This window comes from Siphateles boraxobius, unplaced genomic scaffold (assembly GCF_051911475.1).
Source record: "Siphateles boraxobius isolate OS27281-9 unplaced genomic scaffold, OSU_SipBor_1 70, whole genome shotgun sequence".
NCBI classification, from domain to species: domain Eukaryota; kingdom Metazoa; phylum Chordata; class Actinopteri; order Cypriniformes; family Leuciscidae; genus Siphateles; species Siphateles boraxobius.
The window spans coordinates 2,218,030-2,242,118 of NW_027509198.1; the positions used below are offsets into that span (position 1 = coordinate 2,218,030).

Here is a 24,089-nt window from a genome sequence, read left to right on the forward strand (position 1 = left end):
GAAAAAACTGCAAAGCCATAAATCTAAACAAGTAGAGTTGCACATGTGAGTGTGATATGTGGGTAAATGATCTTTCAGTGAGAGTGTGTTCGGCTGCAGTACCAAACGCTTCCACTAGAGGAAACTCTCATTCATTTACAATGCGAGCAGCACAAGTGTGAATATTACTTTCAGGACCATTTAACCTGTTCAGATCATGGCCATGGTGTTTTTGTGTTCACAGAGCAAGTGCCAAAGCCTTTACCAAGTTTCGTACCATTCCAATGAAGTAAACAATTCTAACAACAACAAAAAACTCAAAACGCCGTCGTGATGTGTGTGTGTGTGAATGTCTGCATGCAGGCCCGTGTCTTGTTCTGGGCAGTGTTGTGGTGGTGTGTGTGAGTGTCTTGTTCTGGGCAGTGTTGTTGTTCCTGGTGGCGAGTGACATGCTCTCATTTCCCTGTAATGTCGGGAGAGCCCAGTAATGTGTTTCCTGACCCCGGGATGAGGAAGGAGAAACCGTGGCACTTCAAGGTCTGGTCCTTGAGCTGGAGAACTATAGACAACACGGACAGAGGAAATGCTGCACTTTTCATGTGGAATACCGGAAAACCTCAATAATAATAATAATAAGAATAATAATAATTGTCAGAACTTTTGATAGCTCTGCTCGTGGTTTTAAAAGCATTGGCATTTCTCTCATTTTAATAGCTTTGAGTGACAGATTATACCAAAGTCCTGCAGAGTTTGACTTGACACGCAGACTTTAATGTGTGTTGATATTTCTATCCTACTTCTTCTTTCCTGCTGTCTATCAGAACAGTCTCAGACCTGCATATTTTCGGATCAGCTAAGAACCTGTTAAAAGCAATGACAACTACTAATTGCAGTCTGTCTCCGTACGCAATCTGCATTCAAAGTCAAATCAAGTCATTTATTTGCTATTCAGCATATGTTTCCATCTAAAGCATTTTATAACACTTAAACAGCAGGAACGATTCCCCTGAAGTGACACTGGTTTAATGTTCTCCTGAAGGGATAACAATAATGGAATAGATTTTTTATAATGTCATTTTGTACAGAGTTGTTGCCGTTAGACTGGGCCGATTAAGCACACACGCATCTGCCGATTATGAATATGGCTGTTAAAGATTCAGTGGGTTCATTAGTAGTGTTTGTACACTTGCCATCATTAACATTATGACTCGAGAATCGCCCGCCCTTCATAACATTCACACTAATGAACGCTTCACGAGCCAAATCAAACATACAAGCATGCCTGTGAAAACACACACACACACACACACACACACACACACACACACACACACACACATAGTTGCAGCCCGTTATGTTTTACACACTCCTGCTACCCTTAATTTCTGTTATTAAAAAAAACATAATTTGAAACATACAGGCGATGCGTAACTGTGTTTGAAACCTCGAAGTGTAAATGATCTGATTTGGTTTAAATGGCCAGATGTGATGTGAAGTTCTGCTGGTTAGTGTCCCGTTTATCATTATCATAGCGTTGTGATCTAGAGTATTCAGATATAGCTCATGCGACCAAACATATTTAGACACCCTCAATCAACTGCTGTCACAAAAAAAAAAAAAAAAATCCAGGATTCCAGGACTTCAGACAGTATAACACAAAACACATGTCCAGTAGAGTGTATAGAAATGAACAGCTCAGTCAGAAGAATCTATGAAGTGTGTGTGTGAATGCTAAACTTTACAGACACTTTCTGTGACACTGTAACAGGATCATCATCATCATCATCATCACTGAGGCGTTTATGAACCCGAGGAGGCAGATGAGTGAGTCAGAGGAAAAGGAAATGATTGTAAATCCATTCAGAACTTCAGGATTCTCATTTCAACAGGAAAAAGAGTGTTTTATTCCCGTCGTCCTGTGGCACATCCTCTTTCAGAGCCTCTTCTCCGGGTTTCACCTGATTCTGAGGTGCTTCTGCTCGCTTTGGTACATGACATCAGAAAACGCGCAGGTCTGATAGAATATCTAAAACCCCGGAGGACTGGAAACCTGGAAATGAAGAGAGATTTTACGTTCTTCTGTCGGATTTGGATTGGGATTCCCTTCTTCTCAGGTGAGATTAACGCATGCTCGTATTATAGAACGCGGAAGAATTGTATCGCTGAGAATTAGAACGTTCACATTATGAGGAACGAAGCTGTCAGAACTGCGAGCGCGCGAAAACTTCGTCATGAAGCGGTTTGAATCTGGTCGCGTTAGAAAGAATCTCGCAGTGGAAAGCTGAGAAAGTTTGCATGAGGCGCTTCTAGTTAACGCTGTAAAATGTTGGTTCAGTTCTGTATTACTCCTGCAAAAGTTTTTGTGTGCGTATCAACTCTTTTCCTATTGTTCCGCATGCCAATTTTGCACAAAATCCTTATTAACGCTAATCACAAGCAAATTACACAATTAAATGTGCACGATGATTTGCATTGACGATAATGTTGTTATTGTCATAACTTAGGCTCTTGCGTGTGGATTATTTGAAATTGAGTTGTAGCCTATGTTACGCAATTTTGCTTCAGCTGTTTCTGAATTGACCATGACTGGTCAGGCTTTGCATAATTACCATTTTAACGCATTGCTACTCTTATTCTCTGGACAATGCAATCAATGTGTGTCGTTTTGATGAAGTGTATGAGATATATCACTAGAGGGAGCCTTGTCTTTATTCTTGCCAGGTCAGTAGATGTGGTTAATTGGTTTTATTGATGAGAAAGTAATTCCAGGATCAATTGAGTTTAATGGCTTGAGTAGATAAGATAAGCATCAGATATTTTTGATGCAATGTTATTTTTGAGTAATGATAAGGATAGAGCAATGCGTTCTTTGCTTTGTGCCTTCTTACAGATGCATTTTATTTTTGACTTTAATCTTCATGGCATTTGCTGGTGTTTTCTGTTATAGATATCCTGCATATTATCTTTTTTTTTGCTGTGGTATTTCTTATGTACACAGTTTTATTCCAGCAGAACACCTCTGAAACCAGACTCTCAGCCAGGGGTCCGGCATCAGCCAATCATAATAGAGAGCTGTTTGAGACAACAGTCAGAAAGCCCAGTTTCATGGCAGTGGTGCCGAGAGAAGTTCAGTTCGCTGTGAGCCTCGGTCAGTGCAGGTGTCATGTAGAGCGTCGGAAAACTCTCCTCATCCAGTGTAGAGGAGACAGGGTGAGCTTCCTCTCAATGCTTGGAAACTATAAGAACCCCACCTATAGATGTGTGCATTAAAACACTGCACAAATGAAAACCACATGGCAGCTTGGTGACCCTGTGTGTCTCTGCTAAAGTCCAAGCTGTTAAAAAGCATGCTTTTCAAATGTTGATTTCAAGAGCAGAACTGATATATAGCCTATTATCAATCAACTGCATTGGAAGATTCAGTGCATTACGATGCATCATATGCAGGTTTAATATATATATAACGGCATAAGAATTTTGACTGAGTTCAAGACAGTATCTGTAGTGTCTCTTATAATGGAAAGTCACTGATTAAACTCCATTGTTGTGTTGGCAGAAGAAATATCTCATCATCAGCTCTCCAGACCGTTTGTAATATGAAATATGACTAGAGCTGAACGGTCTAATTGTAAAACCGTATTTCAAAACCCGGAAAAGGATTTAGCGTTTTGATGTCAAGATCTCACTTTTAGCAATGTGTTTCACATTAGCTGTGCTGTATATGGAGGTTGGGGTTGACATCTCAATGTTTTACTGATATTCTGATCTCTAAACGAGCAATACAGTTGAAAATGTACAATCACTATTAATTTTGCTCATATTTAGGATTTGTGCTATGAACAAACTTTCAGGTATAAACTTAAATTTGGTGCTTTACAGACATGAATGAGACCTCAAATCATGTGACTTGAGGAGAGGTGTGCTGTTCACTTTTTAAGCCACCTGACTTGTGGGTTTTGTCTGGCAGATGATACAAATTATTCACCAAAACATTATATGGTATTTGTGGTATAGATTTGGGTTATATCAGTTGTTTTAGGGCCAAATGGATTGCCAGTGGTTTCCATGCAATTTGCCCAAAATCAACTTTGTAAAACAGCAAAGAGTCAGGTAACAAAAAGAAAAACTTTATTGTAGATTATCAAACATTAAAATATAAAATGCACAAGAACTTGTTATATTTAAGACTTGAAGTTAAGCATATTAACTTTTTATCAATCACAAATATCAATAAATACTACTTACACTACTTACTACTTAAGTATAAATCATTTTAGGTGCTGTTTACTTGTAGGTATTTTCATCTCAGTGTGAAAATAGTCACTACAAGTACTAGTCATGACAAAAAACAGCTATATTTTATTTTGTGTCTGTGCAGATAATTTTGAGCATAAAAACATGTGGCCCTAACAGAATAGAAATAGTTTAAAATTATGAAAATTTAGTCTGTAATAAACTACAATAGAGGTTTTCTGTTTTTACATGATTCTCATTTTACATGATTTCATAATGTTTGATTGTTGGCAAATTATATGGAAACCAATGGGGGCTCGATTAAACCCAATGCAACAGTGTACCCACATTTTTAATCTTTTAAATTTCTTCAGAAAATATAAAAATCTACTTTTAGTCTCTTTGTCAGGCTTATTTACAGTAATTACATACAGCGCACTCCCTCATATATGACCCTGTCTATTCATAACAGTAAATGTTCAAATGAATACTGGTAAACACAAAGAAGTATTTAGGAGCTGCAGAATTATTTTCTCATTTTCTTTATTTTGTCATGCAATGACTTCTGTTATATCACTTACTATACAAGCAGAATTCTCTAATAGGCTTTCAGTCTGTTTCTAGGTTTGTGTTTTAAAGGCTTGTCATCAGGTTATATACTGTGTTTTCACTTTAAATTGAGATCCTCTTGAGGGGCCTCAGTGGAGGAAAATGTGAAGCTTATTGGTTTAAGCGCAGGGTCGCAATAATTGGAATGAGCTTCATGGCCTATGGCAATATTTCATGGTGAACTATGAGGCGTAACAAGTGTTAGATTTCTGTGGTCTGCGATATGGCATGGCCTGCCATTGGAGGTCAGTGAGGGTTCATGGGAAAGGATTCGCCTCGACTGACCATTCTCCTGATATCCATATCTGTGTCTGTATCACCATTAGCTCATGTCCTGGCCCACAGAATCTGGGACACCTGAAAGATTTGGCTAGTTTGATTGTTCTTTCAGCTGAACTTTGATTCATATTAAAGGTGACATATCGTGAAAATCTGACTTTTTCCGTGTTTAAGTGCTATAAACAGAGAACCCGGTGCTTCTACTAACCCGGAAAACGTGGAAAGTGAAACCCAGTAACTTTGTTTTGGCATGTCAAAAAATACGTAGATCCGATTTCGTTCTCCTTCTGATGTATGAAGAGCATCTTATTATAATATTCCCGGCCCTTAATCTGCACATTTACACACACCAGCCGACATTTTGTTTTTCAAGTGACAATGGCGACCAATTCTAACGCACCGGCAGAAGATCCAGCAAAGCCTGAAACTGTTCTGTCGTTGAGACGAGCACTGAACACTATTGACCAGAACATGTCAGCGCTGTCTTATAAACACCTCAGGAACTGTGGACACTTGTGTAGAAGTTCAACATGATGATGAGATGATCAATGTAACTCCACAACAACTACATAAATGTGTCCACTAACATTCAGAAACTCCTCCTGAGTCTCTCCGTACGGCTGCACTCGCTGCCGGTTATTCTGGGATTCTGGATAAGTGAGATCGGCCTGTTTTGTTATTGCCGGAGTTTCTGAAGCTCGTGTAAAGACTCCGCCCTCTTCTGAATGGAGGCGGAGCTGCAGCTCATTTGCATTTAAAGAGACACACAAAAACGGTGCGTTTTTGCTCACACCCAAAAGGGGGCAACTTTGACAAGCTATAATAAATGATCTGGTATTTTGAGCTGAAATCTGGGGACACCAGAGATTTATATTACATCTTGTGCAAAGGGCATAATATATCGCCTTAAAGGACTTGGATTCCTACTGTTCCAGCGTCGGTAGAAACAACTCTTCCCATAGAAGATAATTTCCGAACGACAGCGATGTTATAAAATGCAGTGGAAAGACGACAGCCTCCTGTTGGCAACATCCACAGGTACGGGAAACGCTAGTACGGGACATGTAGGAAACACACACAGATGTCATTCCTCCCACAACATCCTGACCTCACCCCAAATCCCAGCCCGGAAAGAGGAAGGCCACACGTATAGGCAGATAGACGTGCATGAAAGGACAGAGTCCTCATCCTCAGCGCACTCAGAGCGTGTGCCTGGCCTTGGCTGGACAGGACAGAGGAACTGTCTCTCTCTGGTGTTTAATGTGTTTTCCTGACGCCTGACGGGTTGCTCCGCTCGGAGCATCGGGATGCTGACTCCTCAGGAGAGAGGTCTGGTCCGTGGCCTAGTGGCCCTCCAGTCGCAGGCCGGATACACGGCTATTTCAGGCCCTGTGACCCACTGTCTGACTGATGAGATCTGACCCCGCTGATCAGAGATAGAGAGAGAGATGGATAGATAGATAGATAGATAGATAGATAGATAGATAGATAGATAGATAGATAGAAAGACAGATAGATAGAAAGACAGATTGATAGATCAGAGAGATATAAAGACAGAGAGATAGATAGATAGATAGATAGATATAAAGACAGAGATAGATAGATAGATAGATAGATAGATAGTTAGATAGATAGATATAAAGACAGAGATAGATAGATAGATAGATAGATAGATAGATAGATATAAAGACAGAGAGATAGATCAGAGAGATAGATAGATAGACAGAGAGATAGATAGATAGATAGATAGATAGATAGATAGATAGATAGATAGAGAGATAGATAGATAGATAGATAGATAGATAGATAGATAGATAGATAGATAGATAGATAGATAGATAGATAGATAGATAGATAGATAGATCAGAGAGAATAATAGGAATAAATTAAGATTTCAGTGTTATCTCTCACTAAAGGAAATTGTGAAGTGAAAAGCCAAGCAGGAAAACAGGAAATTTACTGGATAGGACAAAAAATGCATTTGCCTATCAAAGGCTCCATGTTTCCGTCCTCAGAGCGAAAGGGAAAAGACTTTTGCCTCATGACTACCTTTGAAGGCCTTGTTTCTCCCTGTTATATATTCCACAGTGAATAACAATCCAGCATGAACGCTTCGAAGTGCCAAAACGCCTGCTCTTTGCTCCTGAGTGCAGCATTTATCTGTAATCCACAGGCTTCCCACAATACAGCAGCGCACATTCATTATCTGTCACTAATGGATGCGCTCAGGCCTTCCTTTAGTCAGGAATATTCTGAAAACCACACATCTATAGCTAGATTACAACATTCACTGGCCAGCGATGAGAAAGAACAGGGCTGATGTAATCTCACAGGTGATGAATCCCCTGATTTACCTGCAAAACATTTCAATATGAAGATTTTTCTCAGATCAGATGCGTTTCACAGATTTACACTTCAATTGTATGCCGGAAGTTTTTTCATTTGTGCTTGTTTTTCTTTTGAAATCCATTAGAGACATCTGAGATGACACATAACTGAGGTCTCGAGTTCTCCTGAGCTTTGAAAGAGCAACCTTTGATCAATGAAACGTCTGGGTCCACATATACAGAATTGGTTATGAGGAATCATACATATCCACATACTGTTTTTCACCTACTATATAGTAGGGAAGTATGTGTTTTGTATGTGTACAGCCCCAGTCCGTCAGTAACTACAGTAAGTAAGAAGTAACTGCTTCACTTCTATAGTACGCTGCATCGCTAAAGAAAGTTTCCCGAAACCATATTGGCACAAATTAATGAATCTTTTTGAGATCGAATTAACGCTAGATGTTTTGCTATAAATTACAGACATGGCATCTGAGGACTAATTCTCATTTTTCTCTGTAATTTAGCTTTATTTCCAGATTCAATCATAGACTCGTTTGCTGTTTGTGAATGTTCGTTGTAACGATGGTTTCGGGAAACACAGACTCGTTGAACTGCTGATAACGACCTAACTTGCGATTATAGTTGGCTAACGATGCTTTCGGGAAACACAGCCCTGTTTAGTTCCTGTCTCTATGAAGCCCCTCCTTCTGAAAAGCACACTGTGCTCTGATTGGTCGGCTGGATCAGTGTGTTGTGATTGGTCGAGCGCTTCGAGTGTGTTTAGGAAATGTCCCGCCCCTTACCACAACCACCAGTTTAACACACTACTGACTAACTCAACCAGGCCCCGCCCCTTTATTCTGCGTATGAATTATTATAATGAGGAATATTGTGACGTGTTCGTAAACTCAAGACTACAATGAAGGCGTCTCAGGGAGTTTTAGCTCTGACCGCACAATATGACCCAATGACTCAAAATTCCTTCGAGGTTAACATGACCAGGTCACTGAAGAATCTGGTGCCATTTTAATACAGGAGTTTATTTAGCCTCCAGTTGTGTTTTATACCCAACAGCACAAGCACAGTAACAGTAACAGTAAGGAGGCCCTGAATCGCTGCACACGTCCCGTATCTATTGCTGCGTGCGCTGAATTACAAACAAGCGATGCAGTGTGTGCCCTCATCTGTCTCTGCCTAGGGGTTAACCCCTGCTAACTGCTTATGTATTACTCTGGTCATATATCACACTGACAGGTTAACAGTCAGCGCCACACACAGCATCCGTGTGGAAGAAACGCATATATCCATATGGGAAAGATCTGGCACACAGATTCACCGCATCATGCCAATTTAACATTAAATCCGTGGTTTACACTGGAGGATTTCGAAATGCGGCCCTAATACCCTGTTAAAAAAAAAAACTTAAAAAAACCCAAAGTATATATACTTTCAGCCAGACTCATGTAGTATACTTCAAGTGTGTTAATGATTAGTTAACTTGAAGTGTGCTAATTTTGTACTAAGTATATTTTAGTTGTAATTAAATTGTAGTAAAGCATAACTTTAAGTGTATTTAGTGTAGGTTTTGTGTAATAAATTGGAACAACTTCAAGTATATTTAAGTATATCCTGTGTAGGGACTGATGACATGCTTGATTAGTGATATTAAAGTCTACTTTATTTGTGTTACATTAAGTACATTACAAATTAATGGCGAGTGTCTTCGTGAAACATACAAGCAATATACCATAAGTGTATTATATTTGAGTAAAAAGTATATGCTCATTAATACCTTTGGCTTATTCCAAATACTACAGATTGCACACTTTGTCTTCAACAACAAATGCACAATAATAAACAAATATTACTTTGTACGATTTACTATTGTATATAATGTATTTTGAAAGTATACTTTCAATGCATTGTTACAATGGTCATTTCCAGCACACAGCTAAGTAAGAAAAGTGCAAATAAATACACTTTTAAAAAATAAACAGAATTTCACTTCAAGTTTATTTTTCTAAAATATACAAAAGTACTTAAATAATTTTAAAGTGTGTTAAAAGTTGTCTTGTGAACATAGGTAAAAGCATGATGCTAATATACTTTTAATATATTTAAAGATACATTTGCAATGTACCATTGAAAAAGGGAATATATTTCAAATACAATAAAGTATACTTTTTTCACTCGGGGATCTCTACGCCCCGTGTAAGTCTGCTATCAGACACCTTCCAAACGTCTCGGATTCTCATTCCTCGGGGCCGTCCAACTGTGTCTGTGGGCCCTGTTTTGGCAGAAAATGCGCTTGCACAAGTCCAACGCCCTCACAAATGTTTTTGTGTGCAGTGGAGAGTTAAAGCCAGGCACATTGAGTTTTTTGGTCTGTGTCATCCTCACATCTGGGGAGAGTAAATGAGAGACGCTGCGGATGAGAAGTGACCGCTCACACTGTGAGCCACTTAATGCGTGTCATAAATCTTTCGGAGTCAGCGTGTCGGCATCTCAATCTTTCGCTTTCAAAGTGAGCAAACCATTTGAAGACAGATCGCATTTAAATCTCACATAACTTGACGTGTTTAGCAAGATGCCGAGTGTTTCTGCATCATTTAGCAGAGTTGCATCAGCGAGGTTTAATTGGTGCATGCCAAGAAACATGATATAGGACTATAACAAAAATGCCTTCAAATGTATACATTGTGTTTTCCGTCAGGAATAAAGACTTCGCTCTGATTGTAACAGTGCAGAGATATTTCTCCCTGTCATGTCATAAATCACAGACATGAGGTTTTTGTTTGTATCTCTTCTTATCTTCCCTTCGCCAGTTTCCATCGGCCATGCTTGTTTTTCACTAAAATGTTATTATAAGACTTTCATTAATAAATAGATTAAGTCCCCCTGTAGTCAATAATTGTATCCCTTAAAACTCATCTTTGATCAGCAAAATGACATATTTAAAAAAAAATTCCTGGAGAAAATTCTCCATGCTTTAAAATATCTTGAATGTAACTCGACACCCTTGCCTCATTTAGTATGCATGGTTCTATGAATATGTAAATGAGCCCCGCCTCCACTCACTCACTCAGAGATCCACTCGTTGACGATCACACGTTGATCTGATTGGTTCCAAGGTAGTTTGTGACGTCAGAAACAGCAGCGATAAGCAATTATTTTCACTAATCGGTCGATTGTTTAAAAACAGCCAATGATCAGTGGCGATTATATTTAGAAACAGCCAATGATCAGTGGCGATTATTAAAACATGACCGACAGCAACTCGCACTCAAAGTAAAGAAAATCTCTCATGGTGAGTTAGTTAAGGCATGTTAATGTGACAATAACCCATTAACAGTTAAAACAGCTACACAAAAGCAGGCTCTATTTGACCCTATGAGTCACCCGTAGTTCAAGCCAGGGTTGCCAGATCTACAGTTTTTCCCTATACTAAACATTATTTGTAGCACGCCTCTAACCCAATAATCGCAGATAGCTTGGTACTTTATTACTTCTAAAAAGAAACAAAGTGTCATTTTTCAAATTCTGTCCATTTTATCACAAAATTCAAACAATAAATGGCGTTTTGACGCTATTAAATGTGTCGTGACAGATCGCTGTAGCGCCTCAGTTCAAGCGGAGCGCGAGTCTATTACAAAGTTACAGTTCAACTTACAAAAATCCATATCATGTGTCATGTAATCACTCAATCAGTGTTTCAACCGTGGAAAGATGTCAATAAAACTTGCTTGTGAAGCTTGTGAACAATATCACTTAACAATACCTTTTTTCGAATCATGTCCATGATTTTGTGTGTTCACATAGCAAGTGTCAAAACTGAGTTTCGTACCAATCCGATAAGGTAAAAAATGTAACCAAAAATAAAAATATTTTTTGGGGTCAAAAATGATCAAAGACAATTGCTTATGAAAACTACCTTAAGTCACGTCTTGTTTTGGTCATGTCTCATGTGTTTGTCATGTTTCCTGTAACCACTGTTGTCTTGTAAGTTCATGCTCATGTTTTTGAGCTTCACACCACGCCTTTGTTTTAAGTTTGATCATGTATTGGAATTAAAGCTGCACTTGTTCTCACTGCAACGTGCCTTCAGTGGACTGTTACACCTTATGCGTTACTGAGTTGTACACAAACATTTCAGCTTTTATTTGAGTGTAAATATTATAAATAAATAGCAGTTGAATATAATAGCTCTGTTGTTAATTTTAACCTATAATATTATAGTGTACCAAATGAGAGGGTTCTCTGTATTTGCAGCATTATTTGGAAGAGATTTTTTATCCTTAAGAAAAAACAATATATCATTCTGAATAATCGGCTATTGGTATCGGCTGAGAAATTTCATGTCGGTGCATCTCTAGAATAAATGCTTCACATTCTTATTCACTCAAACTATATCCAGTATAATTTGAAAAACAAAACTTGACCAAATAAAACATTTGAATGCAGAAGAAGAAAAGAAGGGCAGGCCTCTCACCGAGTCCACTTTTCCCATGGATATGTTTGGCTGCCCCTGACCGATTCAAGCAGTCTTTTGTCCTTTTGAGCAGACAGAGAAAAGTCCTTACATGACAGGTCACAGTTCACAGATATTTGATGTTCATTTCTGTTTCTAGAGTCTGATCATTTAATGTTCATAAAAGAGAAAATACTTTCTACAAAGACATTTGAGCCTGGCACACTGAGGACACATGAGACAATCCTGAACATGTCGATCAATTGGCTTTCCATACGTTTTGGAAAACTGCGTCTCATTTTTCACTGGTGGATTTTGTGGTATCCTGTGTGGTCTTCTTTATTTACTCCTTTCTAGCACAAAACTCTTCATAGAGTTGGGCCGTACTCACTGTCTCTGAGATTTTGAGGGCAACACCACCTGCTCCAGATCAGTGAAGGAGAGCTCCTCATGTGGGCCCTTTGGTTTCAGTCTCATTACATTTTTTGATGAGAAATCAAACCATTTGTCAGTTGTATGCAATGACTTCAGAAAGTCCTTTTGCTGCTTTAAATCTCTGTGCTGACACTCGTTGTGTCCGGGCCGTCACCCGTAGTGTTTCCGAAGAGCATTTTTGAGGCATAAAGTGGGCAGAGCCGGCCGTCGCCATCTTGGATAACCGAAAATGTTCAGCGAGGCGGATTAGCTGAGGCGACGTGATGCTAACAGACAAAGGGCTAGTAGTGACATCAGTGGCAATTCATCTGTCACTCAAGTGGCCACGCCCTTAATTATGCAGAACTTTAAAGCTTGATATAATTTAAACGGATGATTTATAAAACAATTCACCTCCCTCACAGTTTTAATGAGGGGTAAAATTAGCTATACAGACAAAAACCACTTTTTGTACCAGGCTGTAAACATATTTTTTTCTCATGTAAAGTTGGTAATTTTAACATGGGGGTCTATGGGATTGACTCTCTTCTGCAGCCAGTCTCTACTGGCCAGTCGATGAACTGCAGTTTAAGTCTCTTCAGTGTTGGTTTCAAGAGAGAAACAGGAAGGTTTCTGCTTAGTTTGTCCATCAGCTGCTTGGTCTGCTATCCAAAAAAGCTGTCTTCTTTTTCACTGAAGCATCTTTTCCTCCTCGTAAACATCTGTGATGAATTTCACGCCACTCAATATCAACAAAGGCAAAAAATGCACTCAGCTCCTCTCTTCTGGAAACAGGCTGTAGATCTTAGAAACCAGTGACTCAATATCCACTGACAGCTGATCACAGGTGTGCCTGCGGGTGTTATATGAGCTATGTGAGCTAGGCAATTAGCTGTCAAAATACTCAATAACTGGTAAACAGAGTTGTGTGGTGCGCATAGGCTGAGATGTGTTTTATATCCAGTTCATACTTTTTCAGGCAGTTTATCAGAGCTTGATGAATACCATTTGCAGTTTCATCATTATCTTCATAAAAGTCAAGTAACTTGCAATGCACTCAATCAGACACAGAAAAATATCTCACGCACACTGGAAACATTTTTCAGTGTCCCTAGTTTGAGGCATCGGTGGCAACTGAGTAAAACACAGGCTCACCTTCAGGTCATTCAGGATATCCCGCAGTCTTTGGTCCTAAAACATTCATTGTGATCATCTCAGCCTTCGGTCTTCCCAAGCGCATCTTCTTTACAACATTTGAGGCATGAAACAATGCACCGTTTAGCTTAACAACAAATCAATTGACAAATCAATTAGGCTTATACGGGACTGTTGGCAACCCTACTTGTTTTGTTTGTCATAGTGTACGACTACTGATTCTGCGCTTTACGACATCCCAACAGAAAGACTAGCAGGTCTCTTTCAACTATCAGTTAAAGAGAACCTTTTTATGCCCCTCATGTAATATGAGTCCCCAGAAAAATGTATTACCCCACAGATCATTTATTATACCATGTTGTATATGCCCATTTTTGAGTGGAAGGAAAAACATGCTGTTTTCCTGCATGTATCTTTAAATGCAAATGAGATGCTGAGTCCCCGCCCCCTTTCCAGAAGAGGGCGGAGCCTTTACAGCTCGTGCCTCGAATACTCTGCCAAAATCTAAAACATCTCTATCACGGTCAAGTGTGGCCAGTCAACAGTGTTGGAATGTAACAAAATACTTTGCTACTTAACTTAAGTACATTTGTCACGTATCTGTACTTTAATTAAGTAGAATTAATAGTGCATACTTTTGACTTTTACTTCGTTACATTTTACATCAATTATTATACTTTCTACTCCACTACATTTCTACAAAGTTCCGTTACATTTTCGTTACATTTTTTTTGCTCAGTTTTCCCCCTGCCAAAACGTCTTCCTGACCGTCCGTCCGTTGCACGTTTGTCTCACCAAGTTTGGTTGCCATAGATATTAGTGATGTTCGGTTCGTGAACGAATCGATCTTTTGAACCGGTTCTTTTTAGTGAACCAGTCGAACCAGTACACTAAATCGGACTGAATCGTTCGAAACAGTTTGCGTCTTGCGTCAGCGCTGATCCACAAGTTACTATAGTTACTCACTTTCAGACATGCCTGACAGTCCCTCTGACTCGAAATAAACCAATATCCCGGAGTATATTTTACCCCAGTAAATCCAAAGGTTCACTGAACTGAGACTTCTTGTGCTGAGAGAAGAGATGAGCACGAGCAGCTGATACTGAGCATGTGCACACAGGTACAGCAGTTCTCGGATCACCAGTACAGAACCCAGAACTGTTTATTTCGGACGTGTTTGACATAGAACCAGATGAGCTGATGAACTGAGCATGTTATGCAAGTACTTTTAATTTTATAACTTAAAGTACATTTAAAATCAGGTACTTTTTACTTTTTACTTAAGTAGGGTTGTCATCGTGGTACTTTTACTTTTACTAAAGTAAATTTGTCACTGGTTATTTGTACTTTTACTTAAGTACTGAGATTCAGTACTTCCTCCACCGCTGACAGTCAATCATTTTAGATCAGATTCCAATTGGATACAGAAATAATCAGATTTGGACTGACAGTGTGAACGGAGCCTAAGTTCTCTTTTATTTTGTGCTTAAACTGTCAAATACACATAAGGATATGTCAAAAACACAAAAAGTTCTTATAAACACACTCGGTTATGTCTGTGAACTTAAACAGCAGGGAAAGAAATCGCATGTGTATATTGAATCTGTGTATTAAAGTGACAGCAGAGTAATATACAGTACCTACTGCTATATATGCGGCTAATATGAATCAAACAACAAAAGAAAAACAGAAAATCACTCCCTGCTCTTGACTGAATAACTTTATTAGCTTTAATAAGAATATATTTCTTACTTGAATGCTGCTGTGAAATGCTCTGGCATGGAGATAAACATGGCGGACTGTGTACAGCTCACCGAGGGCGGGGTTTATGCTAATAGGGCGGAGTCTGTCATCAGTGGTGGGCGGGGCGTGTTGATGTGATGTCACGCTGCTAGAATCTGCAAACGGCTTGTTCTGAGACACTGTTTATGATATATAGGGATTCAAATAGAGGAGTGGGTGTATTTTCACCATTATATGGTGGTTGTGTACACACACTGCTGACACACATTCAAAAACCATGTAAAAGTGAGTTTTGTGTAATAGGTCCCCTTTAATGATTATACTAAGCAAATACGAATAATATTAAGTCCAAGTCAGTCGCTAGTTCTCCCTTCTCGATGACATCATGCACATCGTTAAAGACGTCAAGCGATGATTGGTCGGAATCGGGAAACAATCCCGCCTGACTTATTTATTGTTTTCATTTTAATTTTAGTTAACATTTTTGTAATTTTGTTGTGTGTTTTTTTCAGTTTGAATAGTCAGAAGAGAAAGGTTGAATGTGGAATATCTTTATTAGAAAGCTAAGGGTGAAATGTCAGAAGTTAGGGTCAGTGCTTGGAAGAACACATTTGTTGACATGTAAGAAAATTAAGAAATACAGTGTTCCTGACAAACATCTTTTCGGGCTGTGAGTTTCCTTCCTGCTGTACCTGCTATTGGATGGGATTTATTTGAATTTCATTGGCTGAACCATGCTCAAATTCTGCAGAACAAAACTCACCTCATTAAAGTTTATGTTGAGGTTGTTGTTTTTTTCCTTCGGCTGTTGAGCTGGGAATCATCCAGTTGACATTGATCTCAAACGGCTAGTTAAGACCAAAGCAGATGTAATTTGCATTTTCATGGAAAAACAATAATTAATGTGAGCCATGACACATTTATCCAACATTCAGTGGTGATATCCAACAATCAATCCCTCGAGCTTGAAACACTGCTGCAGAAACGCCACCAGGATGTTCATGTTGAACTGTAAACATGTCATTGACTCGCCATCAAATATTTACCATATTCTATTGTGGGCTTGTGAGGCCGGATGCGTCTGAAACAGATGGATTGTGCACTTGAAATGCACTGGTCCAGAAATATTCCTTCTGATTGACATGTGTGCTTATGGAGTCACAGGGATACACTGCAAAAAAATGCTTTTCTTACTTAGTCTTGTTTCCAGTCCTAATATCTCAAAATTCTTAAATCAAGAATGATGCATTTACTGATGAGTAAAATGACATAAGATATTATGTCCTGTTTTCCGGAGGAAATAATCAAAATTAAGTGAGTTGATGCTTAAAAAAAGCAAAATTATCTGCCAATGGCGTAAGAAAAATAATCTTAATTCAAACAGAAACAATGTTATTTTTCTTACCCCATTGGCAGATAATTTTGCTTGTTTTAAGCAAAAACTCACTTTATTTTGATTAATTCCCCCAGAAAACAAGACTTAATATCTTATGTCATTTTACTACTTGCATCTTGCATCTTGATGCATCTTGATTTAAGAAATATTTCATATTTGGACTGGAAACGAGACAAAAATACTATGTAAGAAAAGCATTTTTTGCAGTGTAGGCATGAAATCATTTTGCTCTGCTGGTCTGAAGAGAAGGAGAGGAGATGCCGCTTCAATGGTTTCTCACTCTCCGTATATGTGAATCTCTGCCATAGCTTTGCTAAACCAACAGAACAAAACTCATTCATCATATTATATACAGCCTTGGTATATACTCTATGTGTAGCTCTCTTCACAACAACACAGACACAGGTCGGTTCCTTAAAACGGGCGTTTTAATTCTTTGGCTCATCTTGTTTACGCCGTGAGAACTGCATTCATGAATTAACTTGTTGGCTGCTTGTCATGAAAAGTGGTCCTTGAGTCCTTAGTTTTAAGAAATCCTCTTTACTGTCCCCTTTGACTTGAGACAACACTTATTTTAAACTTAAATTAATTTCTTTCAGAGCCTCGTTAGGCGTGTTCTCCTCATCACTCCATCGGGGGCGACGCAATATTTTGTCATTTCGCTAAAGTGACGTATTCTCACGCCTTACATTTAAAGAGACATAAATGAATTTACATAACATTACATCAAATAGACATTTATATATTGTACCTCTAATAGATGATTGCATGAAATTGTGAATTTAAATATAAATGAATTAATTATGAAACAAATGCATAGAGCATCTGCATAACAGGAATTACAGTAGTTTTACAATAGTTTTAATAACTGAAGAATCCTCTTGCTTACTGGTTCAATAAACTCCAAACCCGATTTACATGTATTCTAGAGAAATGTCAAAGGCAGCGTTGTCTGAATTCCTCAGAGGTTTGGCTGTAGATAAGGAGGTTGTGATTAATTAAGCTTCTCGTGGGATGCTTCAGGTTATTTTCAGGCCATGGGTAAAAAGTATGATTCATTTGGTTTATTAAACTCAAAATTGACCCCATTTACTAACTAGACCTCACTTGAAATTTATTAATGTTAGCCAATGCTTGCAAAAACAAAATAAAGGAATGAATTACTATACTGTACAATAAGTTATTGTTTTAGGCTACTGTGGCCTTTCGTCAGTAATGTAAACACATCCTGGGCTGCGTGTCCCAAAAGCATCGTAAGCCTTAGTAGATGCTCTCTACGATCAAATTAGCTTCTGTTTTATTCAGAAATACATCAAATTCATAACATTTAGTAGATAATGACTCTTTCAAACACCTCCTGTATGATATTCAGTTGCACAAATGGTTGTATTTTTCTCTGACAAAACGATTACCTCTCTATAAAATTGTCTATTAAAGTAACACTTGCTGCTTTTGTTTTGATTGTCAACGTTTGGCGTTAATTAGATCCAGGTGCGCCTCATAACTCCTCATGACATGTTCATACTCCCGTTTCCTCTGAGAGACATATATACCATCAGCACTCACAGACGAATTAACGTTTTCACAATGACCTTTTGACCTCTCTGTCCCACTGTCAGCCAAACAAACCAGATTAAGGGCCTTTTAATGTGCTCAAGAAACTTTTAGTTAAAACATCAATAGACAGTAAAACACATCTGTTGTTGGTTGTCTGGACAAATCCAATTGAATATCTAACGATCTAAAAGTCAATCCCAGATAATGGATAATACCAGCGGAACTGAGGTGCAATTTTGTCTGAAATACATAATGAGAACATAATTGACAAACAAAAACGAGGCAAATTAGTTATTTCATGTTCATTATATAAAATATTTCTTTTTTTTAAAGTAATACTGCCTACAGGTGAAGCCATGTTTACTGTTGTGATCAGCGAATTTTTGAGTATCATCCAGGCATTTCAATAACTCACAGAATCAGGAATTCTGCATGAGGGCAAAAGATTTCCCCACTGTCAGTTGTGGTTTCACGCAAACAGAAGAAGGCAGAAGAATAAAGTTCTAATACGAAGTTTAATGACAACTTAAATAGCAAACACGAATGAGGATAATTAATAGAACACAGCGTAAACCAATGAACTAATACTGAAGGTAACTAAGGAGACAGACGAGTCTCAGAACAAGGCATGTTAACCATGAAAACAGAAACAAACTGAACATAATGCTAACAGTACTCCCCCTCGGAAAGGCATGACCTCACGCCGTGACAGAGGTAGAGAAGAGGGAGTGACGGTGGAGGCTTTGGAGGTGGCCAAGGGGATCGTGCAGGAATGGAGAGAGGGGAAGGCGAAGGAGCCATGATGGTGATTTGATGGGCATCATCCTGGTGACAATTGACGGACAGGCAGTCGCTGGAAGAGCCCTTTGCGCAGATGTAGAGCCGAGGAAACTATGACACGCCGATGACGTAGGCAACCACTATGGAGCCTCAGCGACGTCCCCCCGAGAAGGAAGCGGGGATCCTGAAGGCTGAGGACGAGCTGGTGTGACCGAGGGTGGAGGTGACGACTGAAGGAAGGGGGAGCTTGCCGGAGCCGAAGGGGTGGAGTGCCAAAGGTCATAGCTGGAGTCGAGGGAGGGAGGAGCACAGGCGCAGAAACCAGAAACCAGGGCGATGGGTCGAGGTGGATCGGAGCACTCCGTGGCTGGAGGCGGAGCCACAGGCTCAATCCACACAGGAGGGATTGTCTCCTTGCATGTCCAAGGTGGAACCACGCCACTGAGAGGTGGTGACACTAATGGATCAATGGGAGATGATGATGACTGGGTGGTAACAGTGGCTGAGGACTGAGGACGGGCATAGAGAGACGAACAGAATTCAACAAATAACAAAGTGCTACCAACTGCAGTCAGGAGAGGTGGTGGGGGAGAGAGACTGGGTTGGGGTTAAAATGACTGAAGACGACGATTGACATACGGGTAAGTTCATGGGGTGTAAGGGATCCAACTCTCTTGAAAAATGTCCATAGAGTCTAACTGGTACTCACTCTCAGTGGCGGGAGGGTGGGCGGGGCTCGCTTCCATTTCCTCAAACTCCACGAGGACTCCCCCGGTGATGGATGGTGTTGCCGGCTCACACCCCTGGTCAGACTCTCGAAGATGCTTCTTCTCCGCGGCAGTGGTGGGCACTGTCCTCTCCTCGTCGGGCTCTGGCTCATGACGCGGCAGGCAGAAGCTTCCAGTCTGCGGGGGGCTCAGGCATAAGATCCGGCGATCAGGGTGGTGATGGGCTAGGCTCTGGGTCGGGTTGTAGCGGATGTATGGATCGGGGGTGGACGCTCTCCAGACACCTGATGACTGCCTCCTTCCAGCAAAGTCCTTGGGTGTCTGGAAGGTCCATGGGATGTTGATAGTTAACCCCGATCCAATACAGCGATTTCAGCAAAACTCCACAGGGAAGTCCAAGATGGTATGACTGCTTATGGCCAACGCAGCAATCTTCGTGGCAAAATCCATTTTTGGGGTCCGATCAAAAGCAAACACTAAGAGGATAATTAATAGAAGACAGCTGAAACCAATGAACTAATACTGACGGTAACTAAGGGGTCAGACGCGAGGCGAGAATCAGAACAAAGCATGTGACAAATTAAAACAAACAGAAAGTCCATGAAAACAGAAACAAACTGAACATAATGCTGACACCCACGCAGATTTCGTAGAATTCACTTCTGCGTGAGTTGTGTTTCATAAATTGCTACACTACTGACAATATACTTTTGTCCGCAAATTTTATTGAAAATTCGTTAGTGTGACCGCACCTTAATATGGTTTCCCTTGAACTGTTTACAGCTGGTATTGAGATGCATTTTGGTTGATCGGATCACAAGTGGACGACACTATATATAAATGTGAACAGGGTTTTAACCGTTTTGAGCTTGTCCACTTTACACCTATACCAGAGGTAGCTGAAAAAGCATTAGATCGGATTGTATGTGTTCAAACAGCCACAAAACACCGTCTACTCTCCATCTACTGACCTAATGCGTAAAGATTACGGGAAGAGCTCTAGCCAGACGGATTTAAACTTTATCGGCTGAAGACCCAAGTTTGGTTTGAAGATGACAAATGTACCAAGCACAATGTTCTCTCACCATTCCTGATTTCTAACACACACTCACAGTCCATATATTTACCCACCCATAGACCCTCGAAGAAATCAGGACAGAAGTGGTTGAAAGTGGACAAAAGAAACGGATTAAAACACCAGGTGTAAACAGGAATGTGTCTCTCTTGCCTACTTGTGATCCGATCGATCATAACGCATCTTAATACCAGGAGTAAACAGGTCCATTGAGTTCTCATTGAGCTCCTGAAGTGTGACATGAATTCCATTTGCCTGTAACACAAATTTTTGTTGTAAACATGAAACTGCTGTGTAATATTTTTTAACTAAAAAGCCAAAGAAGAGATGCGACTTTGCTTCCTTATTTCAGAGGTGCACCACACAGTGAAACTGCATCCAAGGATCTGTCAGGAATGATTATTAGAGCCCGGAACATTTGACAGTTCTTAGATTCTGCTGTGACCTTACTTGGTAAATTCACTCTTGATGATGATGATGATGATGATAATGATGATGCTCTTCTCTTCCTCTAGGTCTGGTGACTGGGTTTTCTATGAGTCCACCCACCCTTGACAACACCAAAGACCAGCTCGTGATTAACGCTAACGAAACATTGACCATTACATGCAGGTACAATCCAATGATCTATACTAAACTCTGTCTAAAAGTATTTTAATCAGTATTTTGCTCTTAATTAAAAATAATTATTATGCATGCAGCACTTATGAGCTCGTATTAACCACCTTATACTTCTCCTCTTCTCTAGCTTGTTTCCTAATCTATTTGTAAAAAAAACTGGCATTGTATACATGAATATTGTTAGTTCCTTAACGAATGCTTTTGTTCCTCTCTTGTAAGTCTCTTTGGATAAAAGGGTCTGCTAAATGAATAAATGTAAATATATTAAATATGAATTATTTGTACTTTTAGAAATTAACTTGTCACACCACAGAGCCATTTAAACTAGTAAGTTTTATTGTTATTGTCATTTTTTATGTTAAATTACATGTTTTTAACCCAGTTTATTGACTACTATTAGTATGCCATTCATGGGTTTATCTGCCCCAAAAATGTAAACATTGAGTCTCCTAGACACCATAAGAACATTGAGAGCGGTTCACTCAAATCCGTCAGTCTCTTTTAACTCAACCACTAGCGACTATTGGGAGTTTGGGGAGTGGCTACTGTAACAGGCTGAGAGTTTGGGGTGTGGCTACTGTAACAGACTGAGAGTTTGGGGTGTGGTTACTGTAATAGGCTGAAAGTTTGGGGTGTGGCTACTGTAATAGACTGAGAGTTTGGGGTGTGGCTACTGTAGCAGGCTGAGAGTATGGGGTGTGGCTACTGTTGCACACTGAGAGTTTGGGGTGTGGCTACTGTAACAGGCTTGGAGTTTGGGGTGTGGCTACTGTAACAGGCTGAGAGTTTTGGGTGTGGGTACTGTAGCAGACTGAGAGTTTGCGGTGTGGCTACTGTAGCAGGCTTAGAGTTTGGGCTGTGGCTAATGTAACAGGCTGAGAGTTTGGGGTGTGGCTACTGTAACAGACTGAGAGTTTGGGGTGTGGCTACTATAACAGGCTGAGAGTTTGGGGTGTGGCTACTGTAACAGGCTGAGAGTTTGGGGTGTGGCTACTGTAATAGGCTGAGAGTTTGGGGTGCGGCTACTGTAACAGACTGAGAGTTTGCGGTGTGGCTACTGTAGCAGGCTTAGAGTTTGGGGTGTGGCTACTGTAACAGGCTGAGAGTTTGGGGTGTGGCTACTGTAATAGGCTGAGAGTTTGGGGTGCGGCTACTGTAATAGGCTGAGAGTTTGGGGTGTGGGTACTGTAACAGGCTGAGAGTTTGGGGTGTGGCTACTGTAGCAGACTAAGAGTTTGCGGTGTGGCTACTGTAGCAGACTGAGAGTTTGGGGCGCGGCTACTTCAATAGGCTGAGAGTTTGGGGCACGGCTACTGTAATAGGCTGAGAGTTTGGGGGCGTGGCAACGGTAACAGGCTGAGAGTTTGGGGCGTGGCTACTGTAGCAGACTGAGAGTTTGGGGTGCGGCTACTGTAATAGGCTGAGAGATTGGGGTGTGGCTACTGTAGCAGGCTGAGAGTTTGGGGTGTGGCTACTGTAGCAGACTGAGAGTTTGGGGCGTGGCTACTGTAATAGGCTGAGAGTTTGGAGGTTTGGCAACGGTAACAGGCTGAGAGTTTGGGACGTGGCTACTGTAGCAGGGTGAGAGTTTGGGGTGTGGCTACTGTAACAGGCTTGGAGTTTGGGGTGTGGCTACTGTAACAGACTGAGAGTTTTGGGTGTGGGTACTGTAGCAGACTGAGAGTTTGCGGTGTGGCTACTGTAGCAGGCTTAGAGTTTGGGGTGTGGCTAATGTAACAGGCTGAGAGTTTGGGGTGTGGCTACTGTAACAGACTGAGAGTTTGGGGTGTGGCTACTATCACAGGCTGAGAGTTTGGGGTGTGGCTACTGTAACAGGCTGAGAGTTTGGGGTGTGGCTACTGTAATAGGCTGAGAGTTTGGGGTGTGGCTACTGTAACAGACTGAGAGTTTGCGGTGTGGCTACTGTAGCAAGCTTAGAGTTTGGGGTGTGGCTACTGTAACAGGCTGAGAGTTTGGGGTGTGGCTACTGTAATAGGCTGAGAGTTTGGGGTGCGGCTACTGTAATAGGCTGAGAGTTTGGGGTGTGGGTACTGTAACAGGCTGAGAGTTTGGGGTGTGGCTACTGTAGCAGACTAAGAGTTTGCGGTGTGGCTACTGTAGCAGACTGAGAGTTTGGGGCGCGGCTACTTCAATAGGCTGAGAGTTTGGGGCACGGCTCCTGTAATAGGCTGAGAGTTTGGGGGCGTGGCAACGGTAACAGGCTGAGAGTTTGGGGCATGGCTACTGTAGCAGACTGAGAGTTTGGGGTGTGGCTAATGTAACAGAAAGAGAGTTTGGGGTGTGGCTACTGTAACAGACTGAGAGTTTGGGGTGTGGCTACTGTAATAGGCTGAAAGTTTGGGGTGTGGCTACTGTAACAGACTGAGAGTTTGGGGTGTGGCTACTGTAGCAGGCTGAGAGTATGGGGTGTGGCTACTGTTGCACACTGAGAGTTTGGGGTGTGGCTACTGTAACAGGCTTGGAGTTTGGGTTGTGGCTACTGTAACAGGCTGAGAGTTTGGGGTGCGGCTACTGTAACAGACTGAGAGTTTGCGGTGTGGCTACTGTAGCAGGCTTAGAGTTTGGGGTGTGGCTACTGTAACAGGCTGAGAGTTTGGGGTGTGGCTACTGTAATAGGCTGAGAGTTTGGGGTGCGGCTACTGTAATAGGCTGAGAGTTTGGGGTGTGGGTACTGTAACAGGCTGAGAGTTTGGGGTGTGGC

At 40.7% G+C, this 24,089-nt stretch overlaps 1 protein-coding gene across 1 annotated transcript in view; it reads left to right on the top strand.

Moving 5' to 3' along the window:
• The first annotated feature begins 1,667 nt into the window (after positions 1-1,667).
• The window catches only part of flt4 (fms related receptor tyrosine kinase 4), a 93,576-nt gene continuing 71,154 nt past the window's right edge, over positions 1,668-24,089 (top strand). Inside the window, exons 1-2 of the mRNA XM_077217214.1 lie at positions 1,668-2,093; positions 21,262-21,358. Of these exons, the coding sequence (XP_077073329.1) occupies positions 2,036-2,093; positions 21,262-21,358 (155 nt within the window). The 5' untranslated portion in view covers positions 1,668-2,035. The remainder of the gene's footprint in view (positions 2,094-21,261; positions 21,359-24,089) is intronic.